Source organism: Homarus americanus, unplaced genomic scaffold, assembly GCF_018991925.1.
Source record: "Homarus americanus isolate GMGI-L3 unplaced genomic scaffold, GMGI_Hamer_2.0 scaffold32871, whole genome shotgun sequence".
Classification (NCBI taxonomy): Eukaryota; Metazoa; Arthropoda; class Malacostraca; order Decapoda; family Nephropidae; genus Homarus; species Homarus americanus.
In genome coordinates this window covers 356,319-370,028 of record NW_024748870.1, presented here as the reverse complement: position 1 = coordinate 370,028, position 13,710 = coordinate 356,319, and the positions used below count along the sequence as shown (strand labels likewise).

The 13,710-nt window shown below is 43.1% G+C and overlaps 1 protein-coding gene across 1 annotated transcript in view; it reads left to right on the top strand.

Moving 5' to 3' along the window:
* Nucleotides 1-13,710, top strand: part of LOC121853200 (sialin-like) — a 55,289-nt gene that overhangs the window by 13,403 nt on the left and 28,176 nt on the right. The window contains exons 5-6 of the mRNA XM_042347182.1: nt 10,392-10,478; nt 11,016-11,171. Of these exons, the coding sequence (XP_042203116.1) occupies nt 10,392-10,478; nt 11,016-11,171 (243 nt within the window). The remainder of the gene's footprint in view (nt 1-10,391; nt 10,479-11,015; nt 11,172-13,710) is intronic.

The window sequence follows — 13,710 nt, the reverse complement described above, 5'->3', positions numbered from 1 at the left end:
GGACTTTAACTTTTATCAAATAGATTGGATCGACCTTACGGGTAACTCAGAATCAGAGGGTTTTCTTGAAACAGTTCAGGACTATTTCCTAAGTCAACATATAGCTGCCCCCACCCTGGGGAATAATATACTAGATTTATTTCTGCCAAAGAAAACCTCGTTAGTAATGTCCTGTAGGGAGCGAACTCGTTAACAGCGATTACAAGGAAATGAGATTCAAAATAGGACTTAATGTCAGTCGCAAGGAAAATACCATTAAAGTCCCAAATTTCAGAAGGGCAAACTTTGATAGGTTGAAAAAAACAAATGAGGGAAGGGGTTTTACTTTTAATTTCAACAGTTTATTTCAACGGGATCCTAGTGCTGTCACTAATAATAATGGTTGCCCCTCGTGTAACGAGGATGGCCGGTCCAAGGGCCACCTAGGCGTGAATTTGTTTGGGGTATAGAAGCTGTTCCCAACACAACAACCACACCCAATGTCAAAGTATAGTCCGAGAAGACCGGACAGCTCGCCAACTGCACTGGCTAACCATTACCCCGGAACACGATCCGCAAATCGATTAAACATCCAGGTTCCCAATTACTGCTGGGTAGACAAAGGCAAATGACGTAAAAAAGTTTGCCCATAGTTTCAGCTTGCCCGGGGTCGAACCCGAGTCTGCTCGCTTGCGAGGCGTGCATGCTGACCAATATACCACAGGTCGCCATACATAGCTGTCACTAGGTACCCCATGTACGTACAATGTTACCAGAATCATCTGGTAGGAACCTCAAGTACAGCCCCCTTCACTAGTGTTGTGTTTGTTTACATTCGACAGAAGGAAACTCGCAATAGTAAACATACTATCGAATCAAAGTAAAATAAACTGACGGCGCTCTTGAGTCACAAAAGTGCACCAGTTTTTGAAGTCCTCCCAGTCTTCTGTGGAGCGAGACCTCCGTATGGCAGAGTGGAGAACACGAGTCACCTGCCGGTTATGTCTCATTGCAGGGAGACGATATCAGTAGTTGGCGTTACTTCTGGGGCGACGGGGAAGACGTTGAGGGGCAGCACGATTGACTGCGTCATGCACAGCATCAAAAATTCAGCGCAGTAAGAGTTAAGAGACTAAGGGGCGCCGTAGGGATCCGCCCAGGTAGATTTTTTTTTTTTTTAATTTATTGGGCACCCCCCTAAATCCTTGTTTAAGGTGAAGTGCAGAAGAGTTTACAGTGCCCAACAGGGAAGCATGCTAAGTTCATGCTTGCATTTATGTCTCATGAGTTCAGGGCGTAGAAGCCTGAAGAGTCAGAGGCGTAGAGCCTGAAGAGTCAATGGTGTATGTCATCAAGTTATTGGAAACTCCAACAACTTGTCCCTGACTACGAATTCGCAACTTTCGACTTACAGCAGGTACCTACTTTACTGCTAAGTGAACAGGGACTAATGGGGGCTATGAAGTATGTCCAAACAACTTCCACCGGCCCGGGAATCGAACCCGTGACATCTTGCTTGCGAGGCAAGAGCGATACCGCTTCTACCACCGGCCTCCGAGGTAGAAATGTGTTGGATATAAGAAGGAACAGCATTCTGTGTATGACAGAGGCGAGGGAATCGATAAGGAGGTGATGTAGAAGCACAGAAGGAGAGCCTGAGGTGGGTAGTAACGGCAAAATGGTCACTATATTGAGCAAGCTCGGTGCAGACGGTAGGATGAAAGGAGGTATAGCCGTTCTGTAGTAGGCGGGAGGCCAACATCAAGAAACTATGGGGGAGGCGAGTAGGATCGCCAGGACAAATAAAGCAAACATCATCATCCCCAGCAGGAAACTGCAAGAGATGTGATCCGTTAATAATAGATGGAGTGAGATAATATGAAGGTAAGAGTGGGATAGCGGGGAATTAAAGTCTCCGCGAATAAGATTCATGGAGGTAGTGAAGAGCCTGGGGGTCCAGAGAATTACTCATGAAATGAGCATTCACTACACGAAGGGTCCGGTCACCAAGAGTGACGGAGACAGAAAGTATTTCAGAAGGGAGTCCATGCGAGTCTGGTGAAGGAAAAATAAAAGATGGAATTGTGTTACGTACAAGAGTGAGGAGACCACGGGCTTGTTCATAGTGACGAGGCAGGGTGTAGAGAGTATAGACAGAGATGCGAAGTGGAGTAACATCGTCAGAGATGGTTTCCTAAAGTAGAGCGGCGTCTACTTAACCGGAGAACACATATTGGGTGAGGTCTGTCTGGTGAGGTCTAATATGTTCCAGTGTAAGGAGAGGAGGATGTGTCCTCCGGTGTGAGGTGGAGAGTTAATGCAGGGGATAAATGGGGATTCGGAGGAGGCGCTAAACTCTGTTGAAGATAGTGGATAGGAAGGAGTAGGAGAGAGGGGTATGGATGTTCCATCTCGAAAGAAGGAAGAAGGCGGGTCACGAGGGCTTACAGAGTGTGCCCCTGTTGACTCAGGGTTTCCAGAATGAGTTGTTGTTGTTTCTGAACAGTCACAACCTATGTCCACAAATGAGTGGGGTTGGGTAGACAGAAGGTTGCTGTGCTTGGAGTGACAATCCAAACGAAAGGTGATTGTTTCCACAGAACCAATATGGTGTACCTGTGCAGGAACTGTAGGTGGCGACAGGGAGTAGTGAAGGCCAGGCTGGGAAAGAGGTTGTGATGATGAAGAGAACATAAAAAAGGAGGAAAACTGCAGCAGGCCTATTGGCTCACACTGGGCAGTCCCGTTTACGCCCAAACCCTATCGCTCATATATCCACCCAAACTATGTTTGAAACTATCCAGTGTATTCGAGTTAATGATGAGGTTTGGTAAATTGTTCCACTCATCCACTACTCTATTTCCAAACTAATGTTATCTATCTCGTGTCTAAGTCAAAATTTGTCTAATTTAAAACAATTAGTTCGCTCCTGGATGGATAGTTTGAGTACCTTTGTTAAATCACATTTGCTTAACCCTGACTTCCATTTGTACACCCCGATCATATCGCTCCTCACTCAACGTCTCTCGAGGGAGTGCAAATTAAGATGCTTTAACCTGTCTCTGTACTCTAGGTTTCTAATGCCCTGGAATTAGTCTTGTCATTCTCCTCTGAATTCTTTCCAAGGATTCTATGTCCATTCTGTAATACGGTGACCAGAATTGAACGGTGTAATCCAAGTGAGGTCTCACAAGCACAATATATAGTTTGAGGATGACCTCGCTAGTCTTGTAACTAACACTCCTTTGTATGAACCCAAGTACTTTATTAGCCTTGTTTCGAGCAAATACACATTGTTTACTTAGCTTAAGACTCCTACTTATCATTACTCCTAAATCCTTCTCGCACTCGGATTTCTCAAAAATATCATTGCTCATCTGGTATCTGGTTTCCCTGTTTACATATCCTATAATGAATACTTGTCCACATTGAATTTCATCTGCCACTTTTCAGACCACTCGAAAAATATGTTTAGATCTTCCTGTAGTTTTGCGAAGTCCTCGTCAGATTTAATTACTCGCCCTATTTTAGTGTCATCAGCAAATTTACTTAAGCTGCTGTCTATGCCGACATCTACGTCGTTTATGTATATAATAAATAATAATGGTCCAAGTACTGAGCCTTGGGGAACTCCACTAGCGAAGTTGCTCCAATCGGATTTAGTGCCGTTAATGCTCACTCGTTGTTTCCTGTCCTGTTACCACGCCCTAATCCATTTTAGAACATCTCTTTTAATGCCATGAGCCTCCACTTTTCTTATTAGTCTTTCGTGGGGGACTCTGTTGAAGGCTTTGCTAAAGTCGAGATATACCACGTCATAAGTGTGCCCCTCGTCCATTGATTCGAAAACAGATGAAAAGAATGTTAATAGACTAGTTAGACATGAACGCCCGCTTGTGAAGCCATGTTGGGACTCATTGATCAACTTGTGCTTCTCCAGGTGATTTCGAATAGAGTTTGAAATTATTGCTACCAGTAATTTGCCTACAATTGATGTTAGACTAATTGGACGGTATTTAGAGGATAGTGATCTATCTCCCTTCCTGAAAATGGGTATTACATTTGCTATCCACCAGGATTCTGGTACTCCACCCGTTTTTAAGGACAAATGTTAAACAACTTTGCTAAGGGCATACTATGCTCTTCCTTACATTCCTTTAATACTCTGACAAATATCTCATCGGGACCTGGTGATATATTAGGCTTTAGTTTGTCTATTTGCTTACTAACATCGTTACTAGTCACTACTATCACGCTTAATTTATTTTCTTCACCATCTCTGTATAGAGCAGGTGCCTCGGGTATCATGTTAAAATATTCAGTGGTGAAACTGTTGAAAAATATTTTTTCAGATAATTGCTCATTTCTCAGCCGTCATCAGTTAGCTCGCCGGTATCCGATTGTATTGGTCCAATCTTTTCTCGTGTTTTAGTTTGAAACATTTGATAGAATCCCTTGGGGTTTGACTTCACCTCCCTTGCTACCTTCAGTTCAATATTCCTCTTTGCTTTTCTTATCTCGGTCTTAACCCTACCGGCCAATACCTTATAATAATCTCGGGGGTAAACTTCACCACGATTTATTCTCCTACCTATAGCCTTCCTTTGTCCAATAATATTCTTTAAATAATTATTTATCCATTAAGGCTCATTGTTGTTTGATCTGAGTTTTCTGTATAGTATGTTCTGCCTTTGTGCATTACGTAACTCATTATTTAAATTGTTGTGGAACTCGTCAACCTGAGATTTAGTTATCATGTCATTCTCAACCGTGAGGTCTCCAGGTAAGGTGAAGTCTTCCTCTGTGGGTACATTGTGAGAGAACACCTCATGTGAGGTCATGTAATTCACCCCCAAGCGTGATACCCCTTCTCTCAGCTGCCTTTTCAAACTATCAAAGTTTGCCCTTCTGAAATCTGGGACTTTAGTGGAATTTTCCTTGCGGCTGCCCTGAAATTCTAACTGGAATCTAATTTCTTTGTGATCGTTGTTAGTAAGTTCGTTCCCTACCTCGACATTACTAATGAGGTTTTCTCTGTTTGAAAGAATTAAATCGAGTATATTATTACCCCGGGTGGGTTCGGTTATATGTTGGCTTAGGAAACGGTTCTTGGTTGTTTTAAGAAAATTCTTTGATTCTGAGTTACCCGTAAGGTCAATCCAATCAATTTAGCTAAAGTTAAAGTCGCCTACTATACAGACTTTGCTGTGTATGGAAGCCCTGCGCATTTCAACCCAAATAAGTCGCTCATTAACTCTATCAAGATTAGGAAGTCTATATATTACTCCTGTGATTAATTTTTCCCTACCATCGATTAATTCTATCCAAATTGTTTCTGTATTCCGCTCAGTTTTTATTTCCTTATTCATTTTACACTTCAGATTATCCCTGACATAGATTGCTACTACTCCTCATTTTCTAATCTGCCTATCAGTATGGAATAATTTGTAACCTGGAATTTGGTATTCGACAAGTAACTCACATGAGTCTAGGTTTATCCATGTTTCGGTTAATTCTATTATATCGATTTTTACGGTACATACCAACGCCCTGATTTCATCCATTTTGTTTATCATACTTCTACTGTTTGTGTAGTAGACATTTAAGTTAGTCGTATTCTGAGTCCTCTCTTTGTCACGTTTAGGTTTTAACTCCCTGACTAATTTAGTTTTGTTATAATTCCTAGCACTATTTCCCTGTAACCTTTCACTTTGTTTACCCTCTCCCACTGCAGTGTCCTCCACCTCCTTGCTCACATGATCCCCTAGCAGTTTAAACTTTAACAGCTTTTGAACTGCCCTCTCGAGAGAGCCAGCCAGGGTTGCCACCCCAACCCTAGACAGATGCACCCCATCCCTAGCAAAAAGGTCCCATCTGCCGTAGAAGTTGTCCAAGTTGTCAATGAATGGGACTGATATTGACTTGCAATATCTGTCAAGTTGGCCGTTGACACCAACTGCACTTGACAACCAGTCACCACCAACTCCTCTTCTAGGCAAGACACCACATACTATCGGGATCCCTCCCCTATCTCTAACCTTCCCTAGCGCCTCCCTGTACCTCTTAACAAGTTCCTCACTCCTAACCTTTCCTATGTCGTTGCCTCCTACACAAAGACACACTACTGGCGTGGTACCCTCTCCTGACAGATCCCTATCTATCATCTCAGCTACATGCCCTATCCCAGCCCGAGAAAAACACACCCTAGTCCTACTTTTCCTATCTCTTGCACAAAAAGTCCTATCTAAGAACCTCACCTGGCTGTCCCCAACTACCACGACCTTACCACTGGGCAGGGTTTCAACAACTGCCCCTTCTCTCCTGGCACCACACCCTCCTTCCTCTTCTCTTCCTCGTCCTACCTCTTCTCTTCCTCACCAGCTTCCTCCAACACTTGGTAGGGGTTACTGCACTCCACCTCCTGGTCAACTTTCCTGAGTCCGACCCTAGTCCCCTTGGAGACAACCACTCTCCACGCCTGTTCCCCCTGACCCTCCTTCGCAAGTGTTCTTTTAGGCAGGACACCTACCTGAAGGAGTTCAGTCCTGAGGGTTACGTTCTCCCCCTTTAAAACGTCTATCTCTCTCCTCAACTGCTCCAGATGACTTAACAGAGTGGTCAGGGGGTCGTCTTTCCTCACACACCGTCCCGCTTCCCCACAACACAACGATCCACGGCGGCCATTTCCTATGGTCACTAACACGAGCACTTAGGGCACGCCCTTCTCCAAGAGCAGACGGGGGAGGGAGGGAGTAAAAGGTGAATGGTATGGGTGAGAATGTCGGGGATGGGATTGATAGGGATGATAGGGGAGAGGAAACCAATGGGAACTCTTCGCTGGTTGGAAGAGGCATTAGTGGAGTGGAGTGAGGTACGGTTGGCAGTGGCTCCGTCAGAGACAAGGGCGGTGGAACACGGTAGGCTTTCCTGGGCAAGTGCCAGGATGCTGTGGCCGGTTGACATTCCAGGCGAGGTGTCTTCCTCGGCAGTTGACACAAAGTGGAGCAACTGGGATTTTGTTCTGAACTTTCGTCTTGCATTCCACTGTGTCGTGAGGACCGGCACAGAATCCGCAGGCAATCATTCTTTTCCACTGGCAGCCTCAGTTCTTGACCCAGCATTAATTTTGCCGGTGTGTATCCAGTTGACTCGTGGGCAGCCGATCGATACGCCTTCAACAGAGCAGGCAACTTCTGTCCCACTCTGTCTGCCCCTCAGCACAGTGCTTGGCCAGTTCTTGTCCCAAGGTCCAATTAAACTTTTACACCATTCCGTCTGACTTTGGCCGAAGTGGAGTGGTCCTAGTCTTCCTTATGCTCAACAGTTTACAGCACTCGCTTAACACAACTGACTCAAAGTTTCTGCCCTTGGTCCGAGTGCAACTCTTGGGGCGCACCAAACCGGCAGAAGAACTGGTCAACCAGCACCCTAGCAATAGTCGTGGCTTCCTCATTTGGGATGGCATACTGTATGCTTCTGGCCATTTAGTGAAGTAATCCATGGCCAGACAGATGTGCAGTCAGCCAATGATCAAGCGACCCCCACCTGAGTCTCTTACTCACAATTTTACGAGGCAATACTTGGTAAAGTAAGGTTATATGTAATGGTGGTTGTGATTGGTGGATCTATTTTCGGCTGTATCACTGTCAGGATAAATATTAAACTATTCATCATTATTTTAGATCATGATAAGTTTCCCAATGTTTGTATATTTGCTTAAATAATGAAGAAAATTGCCTAGTTATCCCACAGAGTTGCTGCGACGTCTCAGGTAGTAGTCGATTACTACCCACGTCCGGCCTCACAAAAGTCTGCTCCGAGGCTGTGTCGATCACCAACGGACACCTTATGCCATCGATCTCACCTTCAACCTGGACACTGCTTACAGTGGCTCGGTTGCATTTTGTTATTAGTGGGGCTCTGGTCGTTGCCCCTCAACACCCCTAGTTTCCCCGTCTTAGTGGGCTGCTCTTCTTTCCCTCTATTGGAATTCTGTGGGCAATTAATCTTGAAGTGTCCATCTTCTCCACACGTCCAACATCTTTCTTCTCCACGTTCTTCTCTGAATTGCCCTTCTATCGCTCTCATTTCCGCTTGTAATAATCCTCCTGTTTGTGCCCAATCTTCTCACAATACCAACAGGTTCCTTTAAATCTCTGTCTCTTGTACTTGACCTTTTCGTGCTTTAAACCCAGAGCTAGACTCCGTTTTGAAGCTTGGCACATTTGACCATACGTCGGATTCAAACTCCAAGGCTCTAGCCAAAGCTTCCCATAGAATTACAGGAATGTAAGGAAGAGCATAGCATGCCCTTAGAAAACTTGTTTAACATGTTATTAAAAAGGGGAGGAGTACCAGAATCCTGGAGGATTGTGAATGTGAAACTGATTTTTAAGAACATAAGAAGAACGTAAGAAAATAAGGAGTCTGCATAGGCCGGTTGGCCTGTGCATGGCAGCTCCTGTCGAGAGTTACTACCACTCTCTATCATCCATGAATCTATCTAGCCTCCTTTTGAAACTTTCCAGAGTTCCCGCACTTACTACAAAGTTGCTAAGCTTGTTCCACTCGTCCACCACCCTATTTGTGAACCAGTTTCTTCCTATCTCCCTCCGAAACTTAAACTTATCCAACTTGAATCCTTTGCTCCGAGTCCTATCCTGCTCGGATATTATAAGAACTTTATCTATATCCCCTTTATTGATTCCTTTTACCCACTTAAATACTTCTATCATATCTCCCCGCACTCTTCGTCTTTCTAGGGAATGCAAGTTAAGTTTCTTTAACCTATCCTGATATGGAAGGTTTCTAAGTCCCGGAATCATTTTTGTCATTCTTCGCTGCACCGACTCTAGTGAATTTATATCCATTCTATAATAGGGGCACCAGAACTGAACCGCATAATCGAGGTGTGGCCTGACTTGTGCAAGATATAGTTGCAATAAGACCTCTGCACTCTTGTTACTTACACTTCTAGATATAAAACCCAATACACTGTTTGCCTTATTTCGAACAAAAATCACTATCGTCTAACTACCATCCTATCAGTTTAACATCAATTATAGGCAAATTGCTCGAAGAAATAGTTTCAAACTCAATTCGAAGTCTCCTCAAAAGACAAGTTGATCAATGATTCCCAGCGTGGCTTCACAAGTGGGCGTTCATATCTGACAAATCTAGTAGCTATTTTCCAATTTGGACCCTTACTTGAACCATTATTATTTATTATATACATAAACGACATAGATATAAGCGTAGACAACAACATAAGTAAATTTGCTGATAATACTAAGATAGACCGTGTAATTAACATCTGACGAGGACTCCGCTAAACTACAGGAAGATCTGAACAAACTTTTCTCAAAGTTATAAAATAGAAGATTAAATTTAAAGAGAAAAACTAGAGAGTTCTTAGCCAAGGAGATGGAAATAGAGAAAGCTGAAATCAGATGAACAACGTTGATATTGTGAAATCCTACTGAGAAAGATTTAAGGGTAATGATAAGTACTGTAGGAATCTTAAACCAAGACAGCAATGCGTTTTTGCTCGAAACAGGGCCTAACAGGGTATTTAGCTTCATACAAAGGAGTGTTAGTTACAAGACTAGCAAGGTTATCCTAAAACTATATCTTACATAATTATGTGAGACCTCACTTGGATTATGCGGTTCCGTATTACAGAATGGATATCGAATTCCTAGAAAGTATTGAGAGGAGGATGACAAGGTTAATCCTGGGCATTAGGAACTTGAGTATAAACTTCCTCGAAAGACGTAGAGTGATGGGCAATATGATCGAGGTGTATAAATGGAAGTCAGGGTTAAACAAAGGTGATATAACAAAGGTACTCAAACTATCTAACCGAAATGTGAACACGTATTATTGGTTTTTAATTAGACAAATTTAGATTTAGGCTTGAGATAGATAAACATTGATTTAGAAATAGAGTAGTGGATGAATGGAACAAGTTACCAAACACCATCATTAGCTCGAACACGCCGGGAACTTCAAATATAGGTTCTACAGCTAATTATTTGCTCGTATGTGTGCGTTGTTGGTGCAGACGTTGATGTTGGTTGTACAAACGTTTGTGTTGTTGTTGCAGACATTATTGACGATTGTATTCTTGGTGGTATAGACAATTGTATTGTTGGTGCAAATTTTGATGTTGGCGGTATAGACGTTTTTATTGTTGGTGCAGACGTTGATGTTGGCGGTATAAACGTTTTATTGTTGGTGCAGACGTTGATGTTGGCGGTATAAACGTTTTTGTTGTTGGTGCAGGCGTTGATGTTGAAGGTTTAAACGTTTTTGTTGGTGGTGCAGATGGTGATGTTGGCGGTACAAACGTTTTTCTTAAGGGCATAAATGTAGACTTCGGTGTCACTAACAATGGATGACCTTGGTTACAGGTGGAAGACGAAGGGGAGATGGACTGGGATGAGATCACCCAGGGGGTCATCCTGGCCAGCTACTACTACGGCTACGTTTTTACGCAGGTCAGTTTAAACTCTACTGGGGTCAAATCAGACTATGCAGGTCAGGTCAAACTTTACGGATCCTCTTAGGCGCCTAATTTTCAGAGCAACTTTTCTTATTTACAAGATAGTTAAATGCTAAGGCAGGAAATGTCGTACTGTAAAAACAGGGAAAATATTGCAGCTAAAGCAGACATCAGATCTTGTGTATTTAGGTATGCTTTAGAACTAATATGTACAGGTATTTCCAGAAAACCAATAGATTAGTTAGTAAGTAATTGGAAGGTCTTTTATTAATCAAGGAGAGTCTGACTCACGCAGAAAGAAAGAGAAAGAGCGAGTAGCACTGTCTTGTTCCTAATTCAATGTTTGTCAAATAAACTATTTCCATGTCTTGCCCTGACCAACTCTACCTGTCTTTCTGCTTCTGTCTCTTTGTTTGTCCCTCTCATCTCTCTCTCTCTCTCTCTCTCTCTCTCTCTCTCTCTCTCTCTCTCTCTCTCTCTCTCTCTCTCTCTGTCTGCCTTTGACCTGCTAACAGCATCATCTTGTTGACAGGTAGTGGGGGGTCGTCTAGCAGAGAGGTATGGACCAAGAATTGTGTTCGGGATCTGTATCATGTTCAGTGGCATCTGCACCTTGTTCACGCCCCTCGCTGCCCGCACGAACTACGCATCCCTCATTGCTCTCAGGGTCATACTGGGGCTGTGTAGCGTGAGTGTGCTGAAACATATTTTACTGAATATGAGGAGACATAGTTCAGTTGCCGTATCAGAAGGTACTGCGACACAAGGATCAACCACTGTGTCAGATGGTAATGTGATACATGGATCAATCACTGTGTCAGGAGGTAATGTGATACAGGTGTTAATCACTGTGTCAGGAGGTATTGTAACACAAGTATCAATCACTGTGTCAGGAGGTATTGTAACATAAGAACATAAGAACATAAGAAAATAAGGAGTCTGCAATAGGCCGGTTGGCCTGTGCATGGCAGCTCCTGTCGAGAGTTACTACCACTCTCTATCATCCATGAATCTATCTAGCCTCCTTTTGAAACTTTCCAGAGTTCCCGCACTTACTACAAAGTTGCTAAGCTTGTTCCACTCGTCCACCACCCTATTTGTGAACCAGTTTCTTCCTATCTCCCTCCTAAACCTAAACTTATCCAACTTGAATCCGTTGCTCCGAGTCCTATCCTGCTCGGATATTATAAGAACTTTATCTATATCCCCTTTATTGATTCCTTTCACCCACTTAAATACTTCTATCATATCTCCCCGCACTCTTCGTCTTTCTAGGGAATGCAAGTTAAGTTTCTTTAACCTATCCTGATATGGAAGGTTTCTAAGTCCCGGAATCATTTTTGTCATTCTTCGCTGCACCGACTCTAGTGAATTTATATCCATTCTATAATAAGGGCACCAGAACTGAACCGCATAATCGAGGTGCGGCCTGACTAGCGCAAGATATAGTTGCAATAAGACCTCTGCACTCTTGTTACTTACACTTCTAGATATAAAACCCAATACTCTGTTTGCCTTATTTCGAACATTAACGCACTGTTTTCTAGGCCGTAGGTCCGGGCTTACAAGTACCCCTAGGTCTCTTTCACAAGTCGACTTCTCAAGGTTGATGTTGTTAAGGCTGTATACATTGACAGTATTTGTTCTTCCAATATTAAGTACGCTGCACTTGCTGGTGTTGAATTTCATTTGCCATTTTTCAGACCACCCCTGCAGTTTATTTAGATCCTCCTGTAATGCAATTGCATCCTGCCCTGAATTAATTTGCCGCCCTATTTTGGTGTCATCCGCAAACTTGCTTATGTCACTGCTGATCCCAGTATCTAGATCGTTTATGTAGATTATGAACAAGAGTGGGCCTAGTACTGATCCCTGGGGAACCCCACTGGTTACACGGCCCCACTCAGATTTAACACCATCTACGTACGCTGACCCTCTGCGTTCTATCGGTGAGCCATGATTTTATCCAATTTAAAACTTTCCCCTCGATACGATGAGCCTTAATTTTTCTCAGAAGCCTCTGATGCGGTACTCTGTCAAATGCTTTGCTAAAGTCTAAGTAAATAACATCGTAATTTTCGTCATTATCTACTACCTCGAAGACTGTGTCAGGAGGTATTGTAACACAAGTATCAATCACTGTGTCAGGAGGTGTTGTGATACAGGTATCAATCACTTTATCAGGAGGTAATGTGACACAGGGATCAATCACTGTGTCAGAAGGTGTTGTGACTCAGGTATCAATCACTGTGTCAGGAGGTAATGTGACACAGGTATCAATCACTGTGTCAGAAGGTAATGTGACACATGGTTCAATCACTGTGTCAGAAGGTGTTGTGACACAGGTATCAATCACTGTGTCAGAAGGTAATGCGACACATGGTTCAATCACTCTGTCAGGAAGTACTGTAAAACAAGGTTCAATCACTGTGTCAGAAGGTACTGTGACACGGGTATCAAAACTGTCTGTACTTCCGATCCCGATAATTCTTTAGCTTAAATAAAGGCATTTATTCCCTCGAGCCACAAGATATACAGGTGTGTGCACAACAGGTGATTATTATTATCATTATCTACCTCTAAGAAAATATTACATTGTTAACGTCAGTGGGGCTATAATAAGGGATATTGATATCATTAATATCTCAGAAGGAATATTAATTTTATAACTCTGGTATTAGGCAAATTTATTAATTATCCCTTGGAGCTGTTGTGTGTTGAGGGAATGTAGTGTGTTACAAGATATGTAGTGTGTTGTAGAGTATGTGATGCGTTGCAGGGTGTGTGGTTTGGTGCAGCATATGTGGTGTGTTATAGAGTATGTGATGTGTTGCAGGGTACGTAGTGTGTTGTAGGGTTTGTGGTTTGTTGCAGAATATGTGCTGTGTTGTAGAGTATGTGATGTGTTGCAGGGCATGTAGTGTGTTGTAGGGTTTGTGGTTTGTTGCAGAATATGTGCTGTGTTGTAGAGTATGTGATGTGTTGCAGGGTATGTGGCTTGTTGCAGAATATGTAGTGTATTGTAGAGTATGTGATGTTTTACAGTCTATGTGGTGTGTTGCAGGCTATTTGGTGTGTTGTAGGGTGTATGGTGTGTTGCACTGTTGCAGAGTATATGGTTTGCTTCAGAGTATGTGGTGTGCTATAGCGTATGTAGTGTGTTGTAGGGGATGTGGTGTAATGGTCAGCATGCTCGCCTCGCAAGCGAGTAGACCCGGGTTCGTTCC